At 48.5% G+C, this 20,338-nt stretch overlaps 1 protein-coding gene across 5 annotated transcripts in view; it reads left to right on the forward strand.

Moving 5' to 3' along the window:
- The window catches only part of dclk1a (doublecortin-like kinase 1a), a 32,078-nt gene that overhangs the window by 9,257 nt on the left and 2,483 nt on the right, over positions 1-20,338 (forward strand). For 2 of the 5 annotated variants that reach the window (XM_041073817.2, XM_041073818.2), the window contains 13 exons: positions 2,973-3,072; positions 5,136-5,315; positions 10,243-10,337; positions 15,775-15,856; positions 16,650-16,822; positions 16,913-17,032; positions 18,142-18,288; positions 19,148-19,281; positions 19,364-19,441; positions 19,533-19,629; positions 19,706-19,786; positions 19,869-19,982; positions 20,070-20,143. In XM_041073817.2, coding sequence (XP_040929751.1) covers positions 2,973-3,072; positions 5,136-5,315; positions 10,243-10,337; positions 15,775-15,856; positions 16,650-16,822; positions 16,913-17,032; positions 18,142-18,288; positions 19,148-19,281; positions 19,364-19,441; positions 19,533-19,629; positions 19,706-19,786; positions 19,869-19,982; positions 20,070-20,143 — 1,475 coding nt within the window. Of the gene's footprint in view, positions 1-2,972; positions 3,073-5,135; positions 5,316-8,911; positions 9,072-10,242; positions 10,338-10,407; positions 13,177-15,774; positions 15,857-16,649; positions 16,823-16,912; positions 17,033-18,141; positions 18,289-19,147; positions 19,282-19,363; positions 19,442-19,532; positions 19,630-19,705; positions 19,787-19,868; positions 19,983-20,069; positions 20,144-20,338 lie in introns of those variants that run through there. The other 3 variants (XM_029172884.3, XM_029172887.3, XM_041073819.1) reach the window with 3 other exon arrangements.

The raw sequence follows: 20,338 nt of genomic DNA on the forward strand, positions 1-20,338 counted from the left end.
AGATGAAATATGAATGACGGGGCTTTCTATCGCAGTCTCGCATCTTGTAGTCAGTGGCACGCACCAGCCATGCACCAGTGCCTACAGGGCAGCATCGCCATAGCAACCATACTTTTTCACACCCTTTTCACACACTCTAGACTGTGTGCTGCTGTAATGCTCCACATTCCCTCAGAGGATGCCCTACATGAAGGCCGTCCCTCCACTTCCACTGCCTTCTGTCCTCGTCACTCTAATTACGCTCCACATGTGGTCCTGTCCAGCTGACTATTGTGGTGAGGTCCAGTTTCAGGGAGCCTCAGTCCATCAACTTCGGCAGCAGTTCAAGCCTTCAAAAAGCCTGGGGACGTGGTCTGACTCACTCAGTGCAGGAAGCTCACGTCTCTCTGCTTCTGCTTCTGTCTAATGGAAAATCTCCTTGATGGGAACAGAGCTGTCAGGATGACGTGTTATGAATATATGCCCTCAAATCAGGAACCTAATTTTATGAATGTAATTCAATAGTTAAAAAAATGAAAGAAAGTTTAATAATAACACTGTCATTTTGAAAAGCGAATTGTTTCTTTAATATAACTGTGTCTGAGATGCATCGATTGAACGTGCTGACACAATACATTGTTCATTTAAACAGCTTAAATCATTAAATGAGAGCAGAGAGAGGGTTGTGGTGAAAAGATAAATAATGGACGGAGCCGCTCCCCTCTAAACACAACCACCCCAGCTTTCTATTCCAGCCACAGTAGTGAGAGGAATTAATCCACTGTAATAAATCACAGCATACTGTAAATGAAGAGGAGAGACTTTAAATTGTTAGTCCACTCACTAGATCATCCGAAATAATATAATAAAGAAAGAAATGGCTACAGTGCAGAAGGTCAGTCATTATCAGTGAGACTAAGGCATAAAATGATTCATTTCACAAAATGACGAACAAAGATCTTCTCTAATTCGTCTGAATGTGCAGTAGCTCTAAGTGCTGGATGCACCAGCAGCAATAAACGGTAAAAGTGATCAAATAAAGGACACACAGTGAAATAAAACATTTCAGTGAGGAGTAGAATCCGTGACGCGCCTTGTTATCAGCATCTGTAACTGTATCACAGCCATCTTGTTAGGAAACCAAGCTGCTCGCTGCGGAAATAATCACCAGGGCGGCATCTGGGGATATGAGGGAACAAAGCAATATGCACTCTGTTACCAGGCTAGAATTATATTGCTGCTACACACACACACACACACATACACACGGCCTGTGCAGAAACGTGTGTCTTCATGTGTAACCGGCTCCACCCAGACATTCACACACAGACGGCAGAGGATCCGTGTCTGGGTTCAACTTTGTCTCTCCGCTGGTTCATTTACAGTCAGCAGGGGGTAAAGTAGGATTGATGCCACACACACGCTCAGAACGGCCTCTTCACTGTTTAGTGGCTATTGCGTTCATAATGCTGTTGTATCAGCTGTGACTTTCTTTTAGGGTGTTGATCGGTGGCTAATAGGAATCTTAATGGATTCTCGGATGTTAATTGGTGTAAAATGTAATAACGCTAGCTTTTTGTTTATGTGCTAACTCCAGGCGCTGCTAGACAGGCGCTGTAATAGCTCTTAATGGGTTTTTAGTGGGAGATTTGTCACAGTGGCTGAATAAACTATTGTCCCTGTGCAAATCTCTGTCTGTGGTGAAATATAATTTTGGATATTGATGTCTTGAGATATGAATGCGATGGTTGGCCTGTGGGGTGTAATTAAAGTTATTTGAGTAAATCATGGCGAGTTTAGATCAGACAGAATTAATCAAAACAAAACATGCAGCATGTTTCTTTGTCATAAGAACCCCGGTGCTGCTGAGAGTCGGAGCTGATGCTTATGAGAGTTTATTTTGGACCTTTTTGCAAGATAGATTAATAAGCGACTTTGAGGATAGTGATCCAGTTCCAGTCTTGGTGTTGTAGTCACACCTTGACCTTTCCTGTCCCACATATCTACTGTAACATCTGTCCTTATAAATGAGGGTGCTCTGATTCGAGTTGGGCCCTCGTCCTTTTGTTGTGTTGCCTCTAGTGACCAACGCCTGTGGGTTTGTTATTAGCTTCACAGTCTGGAGTCTGTCAGAGATGACAATGACTCATTAAGACAGCTTTTCCCTTTTGTCTGGGGGTCAGACGCAGACTTACTCAGCTCTGTACAGAACAGGAGTCTCTGGGTCCTCTGTGCCCTCTCTGTCTGAACACACTGCCTCATCTCCCAGTACATCACGTACACACTCCATTTTAGTCCTACTTTCCTCTTCACGTTCCTCATTATCGTTCGCGAGACACTAGTTTTCGAGGAATCTGACTTCTGTGTACGTCCGTTAATCAGCGGGATCTCATTATTGTCGCCTGATAGACAGTTAAAGCAGCACATCCCTGCTGCTCGGGGGCTTGTTGGGCACAAATGGTGAACGAACACACACACACACACACACACACACACACACACAGCCCCAGGAGGGCGGTGAGGAACACCATGAGTCTGTGTGTGTGTGTGTGTGTGTGTGTGTGTGTGTGTGTGTGTGTGTGTGTGTGTGTGTGTGTGTGTGTGTGTGTGTGTGTGTGTGTGTGTGTGTGTGTGTGTGTGTGTGTGTGTGTGTGTGTGTGTGTGTGTGTGTGTGTTCGTTCACCTGAGCCCAGGAAAGGGTAGACATTTATATAAGCATGTGCTGCTCCACAGCAACAGCTGCCTGGACGTAAAAACGGAAGCAATGAGACGTCTGACTCCACATGCACAAACTAGCTGCGAAGTCGCAGTGTAGAAGTGGCTGCTACGCCTCAGCTAATAGCCAGGTTGTCTTTCAACGTCACATCACTGTCAGCCGCTGCCGGAGGTGAGCGTCTGTCTGTGTCGGTACGAGGCACCGCAGACACCGACGTGGGTAAATAAGGCGTGCGGGCAGAAAATTGCTGAACTCATGGGCTTGTTTCTGTTCCCAGGTGTCTTGTCTGCAGGACTTCTTTGGAGACGAGGACATTTTCGTTGCGTGCGGACCCGAGAAGTTCCGCTACCAAGACGACTTGATGCTGGATGAGAGCGGTGAGGCGGCTTTACTTCCTCTGACGTCTCATATCTGACTGAACTAGGTTCCCTTCATGCTCCTTTGCTTCCTGACTGAATATTATGGGGTTAGGTTAATTTGTACAGAAGCCCCTGTAATATGACACTATTAGACACTAATTAATAACTTATATTTCCACTTCCTGTCTGCAGGCTCAGTGCTGTGTTTGCACTCTTTCACTAAAGATGTATTGTTGCTTCATCCCTTCTGAAGGAATTTGCTCGATAATCAATAAATGAACTAAAGCTGCTCTCCAGCTATGAGCAGGCATAAAATCCGTGGCTCCTTGGTTCAGTAGGCAGACGTCCGTCTGGACCGTCCAGCTGGAGCTCACGTCCAACCTATTGTCCCACGGCCTCGCTGGGGTCAGCTCAGGCTTCGTTCTGTCCTCGCTTCACCTGTCTGTGCTGGTCTGCCTGTCTCCTCCTACCTCTGCATCGCTGTCTGAGGCCTCCTACCCCATCTCTGTTCCCGTCTCCCATGTGAACGAGCACATCCTGGCTTCTGTCTGAAGACTCTTTCATTTGATTTGTGTCTCAGGCATCTCTTCACCCACATGGGTCGTCAGCCTACACCCCCTTCAGACCAAAGTCTCTTTTATATCTGCCTCCCTCATGTCCCCTCTCTTTCTCTTCCATTTGTTTAATAGAATAGCTAGCTGCTTTCATTCACCCGTTTCCTTTTGATGACCTTCTTTTCTCTTAAGAAACAAAACAAAACAACCTCCTACAGGCTGCGTTTCCAGGCTACCTGCATTAGTTACTGATGATTGTCTCCTTAAGCTGTTTGTCATAGTTACCAGCTATAGACAGATGCATCCTCGCTCATGTATCTGTATATCCAGTGCAGTTTCACATGCAGGTTAGCATCAAATTTAATTAATGCTTGGATGCAGTTATTAATAATAAAGTATGCATCATTCTGTAAATCACTGCCACCTACTTGGAAATGCTTCAGTGTGGTGAGTAACACGATCATTTAAACATCGCTAATGTAAAAGCTGATATGTCCGGAGGCATGAGTCAAAGTTCTTCAAATCAGAACAATGACGAACCCCTTTTAACTCTGGGAAGATTATATCTTAAATATTCCTTTGTGCTTAATTTGCCTTAACCTTAATCAAGCATTAATAAAAGCAAACTGTATGTGAGTGTCCCACTGGACTGAAAGCACAATTTTCCACCTCCTCATGTCCTGGAACAGAGGGAGCAAGAAGCGAAGGGCAGGAGGCACGAAGCAGAAACAAACAGACAGCGCAGGGGAGAGACTCCGACTCCGAGCCGCAGACAACTTCTCTCAGCATCACTATAATTATCGCCTCTGCCTCAGCGCTGGCACATTGTCATCATGTTAACACGTCGCATTGTGCATTAATCACCGGGCCACAGTAGCTGCCACACAGGCACAGAACACACACAGATGGAAGCGTGTCCGTGCTTACACACACACACACACACACACACACACACACACACACACGGGGCAAAGCGTGCTTCCTTCCCGCTGGTCTACAATGATAATGAGCATTAATGGCACTGGGTTAATGAACAGGAGAGGAGCAAAGTTTTGGGGCTGAGGCTGTGCGAGTGCCATCACGCGGCTCATTTGTCGAGTGTGTGTGTAAAGTGTGAGGCCTATGTGAGTCATGGCTGTCACTCCTTTAAAAAGAAAAAAACCCAGTAATTGCGTTTGGAAAGCAAACCCAGCGGAGGTCAGAGCTCATTTCATGCGCGGGACCACGCGGTAAAACCAATTACAGCTGCGTTGGTACATTAGCGGTTTGGTGTTTTCTGGCTCGACTAAAGGTCAGAGTCAATCAAAATATTAAAACAATGGTTGGTAAGACACCATGAAATGAGAATCTCAGCACTGTCACGTGTTGGATCAGTCCCACTGCCTTTTGTCAACCTCGTCAAGTAGGTGTGCGTTTGTCACACGTTTAATATTCCTCCCTGCGTTTTGCGCTCGCCAGCTGCAGCGCTGTCTTGCATTTGGCTCAAACCTCCATAGATGATTCCAACTTTTTACCCTTTTTTCCCAGCGAAAACTTCTGGTGGACGAATATGTGATGACGTGCACCCTAATGGAGCGTGTGCGACTCGTGTGCTTGCAGAGTGTCGTACGGTGAAGTCGGTGGCCTACGGGAAGATGTCGGGCTCCTTGAGCCGAGGATCCCCGAGGACCGTCATCCAGTCACTACGCAGCAAGTCCCCGGCATCTGGTAAGACTGTACAATGAGTTTCTCTCTCCTTGTCGCCTCGTCCTCCATTTGTTAACCTTGGCGGCATGCTGTCGGCCCTGGTGGACCCAGTCGGGGCTTTTTTGCATCCTAAGCCTTCCTCCTGTAATTGCTGAGTCTTTTCTAGGTCATTGCAGCAAATGGAAACAGTGGGAACAAAGCCTGTGTGTGTGCGTACGTGAGCTGTTTGTCATACAGATTACATATTCAAATGAGAATACGAGAGGGAAAATGCAAAAGGGGATGAGAACGTGTGTGTGTGGGGGGGGGGTCGGGGGAGCGGGAGTGAAGATGAGAGGGAGCGAAGAGAGAAGGGGGTTGATGACTCAATCCTGCAGCTTCCCACAAGCTGTTATTCACCTGACACACTAATAAAATGGTGTGAGCTTGTTATGATGCCGGCTGCATTGTGCAAAATGTGCTCAGACAAACGCAGCTTTGTGTGTGGCTCAACGCTGGATGGACTTGGTGATTAGTTCTGAGCTCGGGGTGTTTTTTTCCTCTCATTACACAGAATGGGCTTGGGCTTTGTGTGAGATGTTATGAAAGGGCACACCTGACTCTTCATCCTTTTATTTTTTTTATTTGACGGGGTTGGGGATGATTCAGCGGGTGATGCAACACGCAGTAACTCCTCCGACAGAAGCTCCGCCGTGACCGGGCCCGGGCTCCTGTAAACAGTACAGTAGTGCTGCAGAGTGGAAACGGGCCGACGCGTGGAGCCGCGAGGGGGAGGCGGCGGGGGGAAACTAGGAGGGAAACAGCTGTGGTGAGAGCAGAAAGTTCTGGAGGCTCGAGGCTTGAAAACTTTGGGGAAAAGGTTATGAGAGTGAGTCATGCATCTGATCTGGTTGGCTGAAGCTACTCTGTATTGAAGGTGCACAGCAAAGTGTGTGTGAGAGAGAGAGAGACGGAGAAAACAAGGCGCCGAGGCAGAAACGGGGGGAAAGACTCCTCCTGGTTGCTATGGAAACATAGCACAGTTGGAGAACTTACTGTAGCTACAGACTCTACACACAATAGCCCGTTACGGCCATATATGGCCGCGACTTCCCGTGCAACGGAACGTCTCTTGGAACCCTGAATGAGACTGGGACCGGCTTTTGGGAACATCCTCCTGATGTTTTGCCCCCAATGGTTCCTCAAGTACATGCTTTGGCACCGCAGTGTATTAATTCTCCTCACACCATCGCCTCGTAGCAGAAGTGTTGAGCTGGATTGACAGGAGACAGTGACGAACAGAGCTGCCGGGTGTGTTTTTTTAATATTTTTATTCTCGCCCAGTGTTCCCTGCTCATGGAGGAGCCCTTTGCTCCGGTGTCACCAGCGATTGTGATACTGGGGGAGATGTGGTCGTCCAAACTTTAAGACACCGCGACCTTCAGCGAGGACTGTGGTTCATTCTCCTCCAGTCTGAGAGTGAGATGATTTACTGATGAATTATTGTTAAAGCACTTGAGCAGCTGGACCTGATCATGACTCTGTCTCTGGTGGCGTCCAGCGACTTGGTTTACAGCTCAATGCGCAGTTTGTCACACAAAAACACAAGAAAATGCGCGGTATTGAAAATAATTCTGTGCATGTGTCTAGTTTAGAGTAGTTTAGAAACTGGAAGCTAACTTTCTTTGAGTGCTAGTGGAATTGCAGGTATGCACAGCACACAAGAAAAGTAAATACTAGTCAATAAGAGTGTTTTTGTGCAGAATAAACTCCATCACTGACAGACTTCAGGTGTTTTGAAAGCCTCACACATTTTTTTTTTCTTTCATCGAGCCAAAACAGGCGTTAATACAATTCTTTATCACATCTAATGATCTGGACTCAAGGACGCGCACAGAGAAGATGCGAGGTGTGAAATTATGTCTGGCATAGTAAGAAGGGAGAAGGAGTGTAACACAACACATGTGCTGTCACACACCACCTGCTCTGCTGCGGTGTCCGACTGCTGGGTGTGTTCACGGCTCCGCACCGTTAACAAAGAGATTTAATTACAATTATTTACATTAATAATAATTGTTAAAAAACAATGGACGCGTTGTAATCTATTTAATAATACACCACAATGGACAATTACAACTAAAGTCATTACATCAGTTTGTAAAAAGCAAACGTTTAGAAAACACCTATATACGAATATAAAAATGAATCAAACCTGTATTAGTTTGAATGGTGAAACTGAAAACAATCTTTTGATATGATGAAAAGCTCTGTGAAAGTTTTCCAGTCAATTTTATTGCTTTTCCAGACCAGACAAACAGAGCGTCTCGTCTCAGCTGTTATCTAACATTATCCTCCTGAGAAATAGACAGAACCGATTCAGAAAGGCACTAATAACAGTCATCTTATCGGTTTCTCGGCGCTGGGAGAGTTTTCCTCCTCAAAACAAAGCAGAGTTTTTGCCTTTATCGTGGTTAGATAACTCTGAAATATCCAAAGATTATCACAGTGATTGAAAACGTGACACAAAATAATCACATTATAATTTCAACTAATTAAATTTTCTGATCCAAATCACATCCGGACTTGATGATGATTGTGCAGCATCTGGTTTTTGTGTGTGTGTGTGTGTGTGTGTGTGTGTGTGTGTGTGTGTGTGTGTGTGTGTGTGTGTGTGTGTGTGTGTGTGTGTGTGTGTGTGTGTGTGTGCGCGCGCTCATGCATGTCACGCTGACACAGGCGTCGCCGGAGCTTCGGCCTGCGATGATCTCACAACCTCCGCCTGAGTTTCCAAACACACTGACCTGAAATAACGCGAGAAAACACTTTGCGCTCGTAGATAGTTTCTCGCCATCTGTCTCCTCTGATGCCTCATGTCAGCTAAAATTACCAGAGAGCTGCAGATGGTGTCAGCGAGCGGCGCTCCGATACTTTGGGGTCTCACCTCTGTGTGTCTGTCATGAGCAGGCTCTGCATGATGGGAGGGGGGCAAAGTAAATCCAGTGTCGCTCTGCATCATTTAAAGTCTTCACCTCATTTTCTCAAGGGGAATAAAAAAATAGATGCTGCAAAAAAAAAAAAAAATTGACTGTAAGTCATGATTTGAACTAAAAGCACAGTAATGTTCCTTCAGGCAAAGTGCTGTTTATGACGTAGGCTTGTATCAACTGCCTCTCTGGATGATGAAGTGTAGGTCTGCACTAGTTTGCTCTTCCTCATCTACTGTGGCTTAACGTCAATGCAAAGTAAAGAAACCGCTACATTAAATAATGCAATCTGTGCTTTTGTCCTAATTAAATTACACATCGGAGTTGGACTTCAGTGCTCTTACATGTGAACTGAAGGACCCTTAATGGCTGACTCATTTCTAACACATATACCACTGATATTTCTGATATCTAATTTAAAAATATATAATGTCCGCCTTTTTTGTTTCTTAGTTTATTTTTGCTTGATTAAGAAATTTGAATTTGTCCCAGTGTCTTTACTGAACCGGAAAGGGGCATGGGATGTAACCTAGAGTCACAGATCACACGTAAAAAGATGCTAAAACAGCCTAAATACTTCATATATATTCATTTTAATATTCCCTCTCTCGCTCGCCCGCCCGCTCTCTCTCTCTCTCCGGTGCGCGTCAGGCTTTGCGCAAGCAGCCTCCCCGCCTCTCCATGTAGTAGAGACCGCTCCGTCTCTCCCATTCACCACAGTTTACTATCACACTCGGACGGAGCGCATAGGAAGGTGCTGTTCTCGCCCCGCTTTGGATTATCACTGTGTTTTTCATCATGCTGGAAGTGGAAGGTAGGAGGCTCGCGCGACGCTTCGCGGCTCGCGTCTGAAGCGGCGTTTCCCCCCTTCTTCTCCTCCCGATGCGTAAACTTTGTATTCTGGATCCCTGCGTGGATGAATGCGGGTTGATTCCGAGGCGCCGATTCGAGGCGCCGTGTTGTGGTTGTGATGATGTCGTCCCGGAGAGGAGACGGGTCGTGAAGCGTTAGCGCCCGTCGTTGTGTAACTGGGAGGAGCGGTGCCGTGTGCGTAACGCTGGTTCTGAATTTCATCAATGAAGATGCCAAGAGCTTGAACGCCGGCGGAGCCTTTTGTCCGTTTGCGTCCATTGTTTCCCTCCGCTCGTTTGGGAAATAAGAGCAGTCGAGTCATTCGGTGACAGAGTGATGACGCTTTTGTCGCTTCTGTCTTAATCGATTCAGAAAGTAGTTTGATGCCAGTAGGGAATAAACAAAGGGCTTGGACCCCTGCTCCCACAGGTTGCACCCGTGTCGTCTCCTGGTGTCTTAGTATTTACACTAAAGCCATTGATCACCAGCTGGAACCAGTCGTTTATGGTTGAACCTCCTCTTTATTTCCATTAGTTCGTTTAATAATCTTCTGCCTTGCTGTAAAGCCACGTCCTGTTGCCAAGAGACAGTAACCCATAATTTAGCTAAAATGAGGACCGACCTCCCGCTGTTCACGATGCTGTCACCCCCCCCCCCCCCCCCCCCCCCCTTTTTTTTTTTTGAATCCAGCTCGCGCTCGACCGCACGCGGGCTCTGGGCTGAGCATTGATTAACCCGGCGCCGCTGCCTAATGAGGCGACGCCGCCGGGCTCGCGCGCCGCGCTGCAGCCGGGGTCACGGGCGCGTTCCCGGGCACGGCCGAATCCTGGAGCGGGCTGTTCATTATTGGACGGGGGACCTGTTCAAAGATCCGGATTCAGGTGGCGGGGTCGGTTTCAGGGAGATTTGGAACAATGGAATTTGCGCGTGGCTCGAAATTGAAAAGCAGAAGCTCCGCGTGGACTTGAGCGCTCTCTCCTCCCCCTCTCGTCCCCCTCCTCCTCTGCCTCATTCATGTGAACGGTTACGTGTTGAGGGCGGAAGTGTGGGCTGCTGCTCTAGAGCTATATTTGTATTATACTTCTCTGTGGCCCTGCTGACCCGCCTGCTCCTTTTCTCCCCTCTCCCTCCAGTGAATGGGACGCCGGCCAGTCAGCTGTCCACCCCTCACTCGGCAAAGTCCCCCAGCCCGTCCCCGACCAGCCCGGGCAGCCTCAGCCGCCGCCAGGTGAGCCGCCGCCGCCGCACACACACACCCGCTGCAGACGCTCCATAACGCATTCCTTCTGTATCCTCAGGAAAAGGACAGGGCCGTGTGCGATCATAGGCCGACTACGTCTTAAAGTTGGTAGAATGTGAAGAAGCCGCTACGCCCCAGCGACCTTTAGTGTCTCAGGAGGGGCTGGCGTTGACCTTTGACCTCACGCAGTGCTGCTCCTGGATTCTGACAAAGGCACACCATGTTACAGTAGAAGCCTGAAATGTGCAACCTTTCCCCAGTGTTGGTAGTTTTTAAGGGCGAGTCTAGCGCCCAGTGTGATGCTGTCATGTTCCCACAAACGCTGACCTGAAGATGGAACGGGTGATTGGCTGCTCAGAAATTGATTTTCATCCCCCGTTAGCCCCAGAGCAGAAAGGACCCAACGAGCAGTGGCTGCTGATGTGGGACCTTTTTATTATCCAGTCATTTTGTACATGTGTTCAAAATGTGGAAGCACATTTTATACTAGTAAGTTTTTTTTTTTTTTTTTTTTTTTTGTCAAATGCTGTTTAAAAACATTTCAGGTGTTTTTACGCTAACACTGCAGAGCACGAGCATGCAACTCAAGAGGAATGTGTGTGTGTGTGTGTGTGTGTGTGTGTGTGTGTGTGTGTGTGTGATGCTCAAGATTAAAGTATTAGCTAATTCACTTCTTGACGGTGATGATGGCGAGCTTTTAATATCGGCCTCAATCCTCATCAGACCCTGTTTGCTGGAGCTTGCTGCTGATTTAGACCCGTTGCGTTCGCGTGCGCTTACGGGCGGTTAGAGTAAACACGCCGGGTCCGGGCCGCCGTACGCGTGCACCGCCGCCTCCGCGTCGCATCCGGCTGCAGCCATGATTAATTTGCTAATTATGTGGCTCCCGGTGAGCTCACAGGCCTCTTCAGCAGCATGAAAGGGCGTCATGGAGGACACATAGGAACCTGAATGGAGTTGGTTAAATCCCCTCAGTAACGAGGTCGCGCCGCGTTGAGTGGAGTGAAGGTCAGACGGGTCAGAATCAGGTTGGAGCTACTCGGAGCAGAACAGAACAGCCGGTCGTCATAAGCGGGTCACAGCGCAGCTCATTGGAGCAGGAAAGACGTGCACACACTTAAAAGCGTCCTGTTTCGTCTGTGGAGACGACCTCAGCATCCAGTGTCTGGCGCTCCGGTCTGAGGAGTGTGGGTCAGCGCTGCTGCAGTGATGGACCCAGGCTTTGTGTGTGGTGGCTCCTTTGTAAAGGGAGGAGGCCCAGCAGCAGTTCTGTGCTCTCTGCAGCTTCATGCGCTGGAATCCTCTCCTTCTGTTTGCTCTGTCGGTGATTCTCCGTCTCGCTCGTCCCCGTCTGGCACTTTCTAATTTCTCTCTCGCTCCGGCGCCCACCCATTTTCACGTCCTCCCGCTCCTCCATATGAAAGGGTATTAACTTCACGGGGAGAAATGATTACGTTCCATCGTTTCCCTTTTAGATCCATTCCCAGAAGTAGGCGCCAAGTTCTGACACAGTTTCTCTCGCTTTGTCCCGTCGCCGCCATGAATATTTATAAATGTAGTTAACTCACACTCACGTCCTGTTTTTGTCGTTCTTACAGTGAGTGAGCACCTTCCTCAGCATTAAACCCCACGTCTAGGTGAAGCACAACGCAGCCACAGAGTGACAGTGACCTACTACGAGTACTGCATTTAAACGCTTCACCTCCCCGGACCCTGCATTTAAACACTTAGAGGCACTTTGCAGCTCGTCGCTTGCACGTCTCCAACCACCGCAACCTATTTCCCCGAGCAAAATGCACAAACGCGGTTTTGCACCGGGGCCTTTTTACATCCGCGCACACACACACACATACACACACACACATACATAGCTGCAGGCACGTGTGCACAGATTTTCAAATGTGGACCGGACTCGCTCCACAAAGACTCCAGCTTCGATAACGTTCCACATTCGTGCTGATGCCACGTTTCGAATGCAAGTCGTCTTAAAAAAAAAAAAGAGATTGAATGATAATGAAATCAGTTCCAGAGGAGAGTAATAGAGAGACTGAAGGTGAGATATGAATGTGTGCAGAGCAGCTGTGGCGCAGCTGTTCGTGTGAGGGAAGGAGAGCCATAGTTGTTAAATGCAGTCGCTCACCTACATTCTCCTCTCATTCACATCCATCCTCCATTGAATTGCATGCTCCGTCGCTCATGGTTATTGTCCACGTTTTCTCTTGGGTTATTCACTGTTAAATTATGTGTGTGTGCGTGAACGTGTCGGAGGCCGAAGGAGGAGACGTGTGTTAAGAGTTGCTGTTTCTTCCATGTGTGTGTGTGTGTTGTTGCCGGCCTGTGTTTGTTATTTTCTTGCATTGTATTTCATTTCGTCATGTCGTGTCGATGTCGTTAGCTTGTTCATGTTGACTCCTGCCATAAAGACTGGCTGCAGCGCACGAGGAAACAGTGGGGGCTGCTTTGAAGCTTCAACATTGAACCCAATCATTTTAACCTGATGCATCTTTAACGTTCACAAAGCACCGGCCCTGCTCAGATATGCATATCTTTAGGTCCAGTAATTGGCAACATTGACATTTGCAGAGCGGTGCTGGGGTTTTTAATAATCTTTTTAAGGTTTTATCTTTTCACGCTGGCCATTACATACGACAGATGTGTTCGTATAGAAATAGTCTGCGATAAGCTCCAGTTTCTAATCTGATCCATCATGTTCAGGGTTTCTCGTGTGGTTGCCAGTTCTTCACGGCTCATTTGTCTCTGCTTTTATTTTCTTTTGTGAATGTATCCATTTCCATATGTCGCTGTCATTAAATCCATTGTCATTTCATTTTCATTTTTGTGTTATTCTTTCTTCTACTTCTTATTTTTATTGCTTTAACAGCTGTTCACGGTGTTGATCACATGCAAAAACAGACTGTTTGCAGTAGATGATAATTATCTTCCTGTATGTGTTCATCATTTGAGTCAGAGCAGGCTTCTCTTCTGTTCCACTCTACATGTTATTTTATTTATTCTGTTTTAGTCAATCCAAGACTCCCTACCCCCATTTTCTAATTTTCCCTCGAAGCACTTAATCACATTCCTGTGGTTCTTGAGATTTACAGATTTACAGAGGATCATGATTAGAAAGCGTCCCCGTGTCCAACTGGCAGACAGGAACACTGAATCCCCCACGCCACCGCCGAGCTCTTCAGCTGACAGTCGAATGGATAATGCTCCCTGTCTGTCTAGACACCGAAATGAGATCCAAGAAATATTATCTCTCGTACCTCGTGTTCTTAGGAGAGCCAGGGTAGGAAGTCGGGACAAAACAAAGTGCCTTATTTCTATCAAATCTTATTAGAGTCTTTCTGCAGAGGCAAGCAGCCGCCTGAATGTTGCATGACAGTGGAAGTGACAAGTGATGCGTCTGGAGGAGCTGTTGTCTCATCCAGCCTGGGGGCCGAGAGGGAGGCGGCTTTAGCTCGAGTGCTGCAATCAGTCGGGCCGCGGCGGAGACGCTTACGTAAATGTGCGTTGCATTTTAATTCCACATTTGACGCTTCGCGTGTGAGGTCAAGCTCAGACATCCCGCTAAATTCCGATTTATATGCTGATCAGTATTCAGCGCTTGAGTGTTGCCCTTGTTGGTTTCAAGAGCAGCGACTCCAGCCATGATGTAAAAGCCTTGGCACTGTGTTGTGTTTTTTTTTTTAATGGTGTGAGTCATAGTCGAAGCAAAAAGTACAGACATGGAGCTAGGAATAGTTGGTGTTCAGATGAACGAGGAGGGAACAAAAACAAGATGGTTCCTGCCAGATCTGATGATCGATATCACCCACCATCACTCCTGTCTCTTTATTTCTCTTCCCCATCCCTCTTTCTGTTTCTCACTCTCCGTCTCTCTCTCTGTCACTCCGTCCGTCTCGTAATCGCAGGAAGGAGACACAATGTTCATGGGAGGCTGAACTCACCTCTCTCCCAGCCCGCAGACAGGAAATGGCCATATATAGGCTTCTGTCTCCACACTGGAAGTCACATAAGCTGTGTCTCTCCTCTCTGAGCAGTTTCCATAGCAACAGCATTTTGTTTCCCTCCGTGGCAGGAAGAGGAGAGAAAGGAGTTGGAATTGAGAGCGCGAGTAGACAACAGGGCTGGATGTGAGATGAGGGCGCAAGAGGAGTGGGTTTCAAGAAGGATGTTTGGAAATAAAGCATGGAGGGTCATCGGCCTTTTGGGTATTAGGTGTTTTTTGTTGTTCTGGGATGAGTGACCAATCAAAAACAGAGTTACATAAACCAAATTGAGCCTGACTCACAGCTACAGTCATCGGGTTGGCTTTAGGTCACCGCAGTGAAGATGAGGGAGAGAACTGACAGCTATTTGGGCAGAGATATAGCACTGCTCATCTCTGTGAATAGTGTTTGATTTCCGCTCATTACGGCGTCCAGTCTTCACCCGCCGAGGGTCAAATCCCCAGGCTTCAGCAAAGCCTGACCAGAACCCGAAGCAATGAAGCGGTGTGCGAAAAATGTGCTTTTATTGTGTAAAATACAAATATTACATCATCGTTCTCCACTATTGTTTTTACTTTCAGATCTCATATCGGGGACTGATAAATATGTGAAATGAGGGATGAAGCGAAAGCAGTTGCCAACTTTTAGTTAAAGGTGCTCATTAATAAACGGCTCACGCGCCGCTCTCTTCGGGCTCCAGGTTTCAGGCGCGTCGCACCAGGTGCCTCACACGTACAGTGTGGCCGTTCACAACGCGGGCTCGGCCCGTTAATAATTCACATTTACCAAGAGGCTCCGCTTGAATCCGAGAGGCGGCGCGAAGTGTCCGTCTCCGTGCCGGCGCCAGGCTGCGCCCGTGGGATTCATCCAAGCACTGGAAATGTGGTTAAAGACATATGAAGCCAGGAGCCGGTGTGAAGGAAGGCGGAGCGGAGAGACAGACAAGTGTGTGGAGAATGTAGAAGTACAGGCGGAGGAGATCCTCATTTACAGTCCCGGCCTGAGCCTCGCTCCCCATCCTTGTTGCTTCCATGACAACCAGACAGAAGGTTACGAGGTGGAGGGCGTAATGAGGTTTTGTCTTCGGATGCTGCATCTCCCCACTGTCTTCCAGCACCCAGATAAAAGCCAGAGCTCTCCCACCGCCATTACTGTCCTATGTACGTGATGGCAGCAGGTCCCGTGGAGGGAGGGGCTCTTACTGGGAGCCAGGTGGCCACTGGTGTAAGCAACTGGTTCCCATTCAGCTCGGCGGCTTTGGTGAAGCACACACAGACTGGGATGTTCTGAGGTTTAGATGAGCCGTCTATTTTGGGTGGCGCCTGTTTGTTTCAGCTGCGACTGAAGCAGACGGGACTATGTGATTAGCTGCGTGTGTTGAGGTGGATGATTAAACGGCCTCCTCCTCACGTCTGCCCTTCTCCCTGCAGGGCTCCCAGGGTTCTTCCACGTCTCTGTCTTCCCCTAAACTGTCCGCCGCCGTGGAGGACGGAGACGGACCTGTTCCCGAAGGTGAGGAAAACCGCGTGCGAACAGTTTGTCGGTGCAAAGAACATGCACGTGTGAGTCATGCTCTCGACCTTTCGCCGCTCCCGCTCTGTTGTTCACATTCGTACACGGCGTTCCCAGCATGGGTTTCTCACCCGTCCCCTCCTCTGGCCTCTCTCCACTTCTCTGACTACGCGCAATCAGCGACGCGCTGCTAAATTGTGTTGTATGAGTTAATGAAGTCGTTAGAGGAAGCCACCAGCAAGAATTTAATTAATCTCTTTAATGTGACTGACACCTAAAGAAAAGGTGGTTAAGATAATTAATGAATGAAGGGACTAATATGACTTTAATGTGATGAGATTTTCATCCCTAGTTATTTACTTATCCAGAAATCCGTCTCAAATGTTACATCTGGTTTCATATATTAATATTTAACTAAGCCCTGATTGTATATATTTGCATTTGATGAACCAGTGGCGTCCCCATTTGCTTTTCCATTTCCCAGCTTGATTACCTCTCGCAGAGCACAGTGCAGCGCCGCAGCCTGACAAATGTCAGCTGTAACTATAGAGACCTCACTGGCTCGGAAAGTTAATGTAATTAAAACTAATAAATAACAAAGAAAGGAGTCGCGCTATAAATTATTTATCGGACGTGTGCATTCGTCTTGAATATTATGTATATTTTAAACTTTATATAATTTTCATGAGTCAATTGGAAAAATGCTGTTCAATTACAGTATGAATGGGCTCTAACTGCAGCGGCCTGAGCTGCGTCTCCTCCGCGAGCATTGACCTTGCGTCTCCTCCTGCAGCCGAGGTTCTGGTGGACGAGGTTCCAGCCGTGCCGTCCTACATATCCGACCGCTACAAGGTGGGACGCACGCTGGGCGACGGCAACTTCGCGGTGGTCCGGGAATGCGTGGAGCACTCCACGGGACGCGAGTACGCGCTGAAGATCATCAACAAGGGCAAATGCAGAGGGAAGGTAGGCGTCGGAGCCAGCGCGGCCTCGGCGACGTGGAGGCGTGGAGGCGCCTCGTTGCTTCACTGCGTCTGTCTGCGTCTGCTGTTCCAGGAGCACATGATCCAGAACGAGGTGGCCATCCTGCGCCGGGTCAAGCATCCCAACATCGTGCTGCTCATCGAGGAGGTGGACACTTACAATGAACTCTACCTGGTGATGGAGCTGGTCAAGGTGTGTGACAGAATGAGACTAGCTGTTGTCTTTATGTTGTGTAATGCTGATGGTTATCGCCGATGTGGGATCAGCAGAGGGGGAACCAATGACAGAGCAGCAGCAGCATTCACGGGTGAAGCACATAATGAATTCCCACCAGCACCAGTGTGGGACTGAAGGATGCGGTCTGTGGCCCCGAGCGCTCGTGTGTTCACATTTTTCATTCTCTCTCGCTCTCCGAGTCGAGAAATGTTTGTGCATAATTCAGGAGCCAGGAACGGGATCCATCTGTTCGCGTTGTGGTGTGGAGTACTACGGAATATAGATGAGAGGCAATCTGTGGGAGAAGTGTGCGTATGTGTCCAAAGTAGGAGGATCAAGAGGAGGCCGTGAATGAAGCAAGTGGAAAGAGTCGGTGCAAAAAAAAAAAAAAAAAAAAAGACGGCGACTGAAGCAGGGAGCGAGACAGATGGATGAGATGAAGAGGGAGGGAAGTCTCAAGGGTTGTATCACACACAGTTCTGTGTTACATTTGCAGTTTGGCTGCTTGTGTGACTCTGATGTCACCCGTCGTCCGACAGCGGCGGCCTCAGCAACGTCCTGCAGACAGAGCGATGATAAACAGCCATGGAGGACGTTACATAAGGCCGTGTTTCCACTTTTGGCTGCACGTTGGAGGTTCTGGAGTGTGAACAAATCGGTCTGTGGCTCAGCCGGGCCGTTTGACAGTGCTCGTATCTGGAGAACTGTTGCTGTGCAGGTCAGATGCTGGCTGTGTTCCTGTGGGGGGCGAGAGAGAGAGAGAGAGAGAGGGATTTGGCCCTATTTTTTGTCCCACTTAGTCCACTCGGTGGGTGGAAAGGAGAAAGAGGGCGAGATTCAGCCACAAAGAAAAATATGAGAGTCAGAAAAAGCCTGGGAGGAAAGTAGAAAGGGACAATTAAAGGAAAAAAGTTCAAGTGAGGCAAGAAATATTAAAGACAGAGGCGTGACATGCTTCGTGCACGGAGGGGAACGAGGACGCGGTTCAGGCCTGGAGCCGCTGAGCGACCGCAGCGTTACTCCCGAACCCCCTTTAGCCGCAGCAGCAACCGTGAAGACGCGTCACCGTTGTGTTCTGACCACAGGGGGGCGACCTCTTCGACGCCATCACCTCGGCCAACAGGTACACGGAGCGGGACGCCAGCGGCATGCTCTACAACCTGGCCAGCGCCATCAAGTACCTCCACAGCCTCAACATCGTGCACCGAGACATCAAGCCGGAGAACCTGCTGGTGAGTTCACGCCGCGCGGGTCCGGATGGTTCTGCACAGAACCCCCCCCCCTTCATTTCCTCCCTTTTTTGTGAATGGACGGTGAAGTCATCGCTCTACGGACTCTCACCGAGCAGAGATGACTCATCCCTGCTGCCCTCACACCTCCTCCTCCTCCTTCTGTCCAACTCTTCATTGCCTTTATATGCTTCAACTCTTCTTCCGCCCGTCCTTTTGCTCATTTTACTGACCCAGTTTGGTCCAAAAATGAAAAAACAAACAATTTTTTTTTAGTTTTCCTTTTTCACACGGATTTTAGAAACATTTTAGTCCAATAATGAAGTGGCCTTTGCTACTTTCACATCCCAAAAAAATGACTTCACACTCCGATTACGCAACCACGTGTCCCTTTAAGTTCTTGAAGGTTCTTAGTAGGAGCCATTTATAGATGGAATAATTAAGAGCTCACTTGACAGACGTGGGCGTCGCTGGAGCTCATGTTATAGTTTGCAACGGGGTTTCAATCCTTTTTCAGCAGCTGTAGGAGCTTATAGTCACACACACACACACACACACACACACACACACACACACACACACACACACACTCTTAAATAGTCCACTGAGCCACTTCTTCACCAGCACAACTGCTGACTGCAAATCTGTCAGCGTGTAAACTGGATTTTGAGATTTCGGTTCACCCCCAGTGGCACGAAGAGAACGAGCCCCAGAAGCCCGTGATTGGATCAGGGAGACAGTTATACTGCACTTTTTCTCACTGACACACACACAAACACACACACACACACTGCAATGCAGGTACAGTCTGGGCCGTATGACTTTAAGATCCATCTTTTAACTGCATTTGCTGTGCGTTCAGGTGTATGAGCACTCGGATGGAAGCAAAAGCCTGAAGCTGGGAGACTTTGGCTTGGCCACTGTGGTGGACGGACCTCTCTACACTGTCTGTGGGACGCCAACATATGTAGCACCTGAAATCATTGCAGAAACAGGGTAAGGGCGTCGTCGGAAGCCACTGCGCCTTCACCAGAGTGTGTTTTGCTGCTGAGCTCACCCTGGTTCTCCTCTGGTGCAGGTACGGCCTTAAGGTGGACATCTGGGCAGCCGGAGTCATCACCTACATCCTACTATGTGGCTTTCCGCCATTTCGAGGGTAAGCTACAGTACATGCATCAGCTGGGATTGGTCCTAACTGAGTGCTTTCCAGCGCACAGGGGTGTCAGTGCTTCCTGTTTTCTGTGCAGGAGCAGTGAGGATCAAGAAGTGCTTTTCGACCAGATCCTAATGGGTCAGCTAGAATTTCCTCTGCCGTACTGGGACAACGTGTCCGAGACGGCCAAGGTGAGACTCCGTCCTCTTGTTCAGAGCGGATCTGTGTGTTGACTCTGAGCCTCACCGGCGTCTCCTTCCTGAGCAGGAGCTGATTCGCTCCATGCTGGAGGTGGAGGTGGATCAGAGGTACACTGCGCTGCAGGTGCTGGAGCATCCGTGGGTCATTGTGAGTACGATGCCTTTATCCTCTGCCTGTTCACGGGTCCTTTTGCTACAAATGCTGAGGTATTGTTCGTTCCTCTGCTCAGGATGAGGGACTGTGTGAGAACGATCACCAGCTGTCTGTAGCAGGGAAGATAAAGAAACACTTCAACACGAGTCCGAAGGTCGGCGACGGCACCGCCGGCGTGTCGGTCATTTCTGTAAGTCACCGCCGTCACCTGGCTCCACCTCATCAGCTGATTGAGCCTGCATCACATGTGACTGTGCTGGTTTCTCCCCGTGTTCAGCTGGACGACAGCTTTTCTATGCAGAGATCCGGCTCGTTGGACTTCTACCAGCACCCGGCCATGTACTGGATCAGGTACGCCGGGCTTTTTTCACACCCTGCTCCCTGTAAACACAGATTTCTTACAGTACCGGCATCCTCTGTGTTGTCACTGTTCATCAGTGTCTCCAGGTTTTCTGTAAACAGGATTCAGGTCTTTCCTGAATCTCACTATTGCACATATATATATTTTGTGAACGTTGCCTCTGGCTTGTTGCAACAAATTTCAGT

Source organism: Betta splendens, chromosome 14 (assembly GCF_900634795.4).
Source record: "Betta splendens chromosome 14, fBetSpl5.4, whole genome shotgun sequence".
In the NCBI taxonomy this organism is placed as follows: domain Eukaryota; kingdom Metazoa; phylum Chordata; class Actinopteri; order Anabantiformes; family Osphronemidae; genus Betta; species Betta splendens.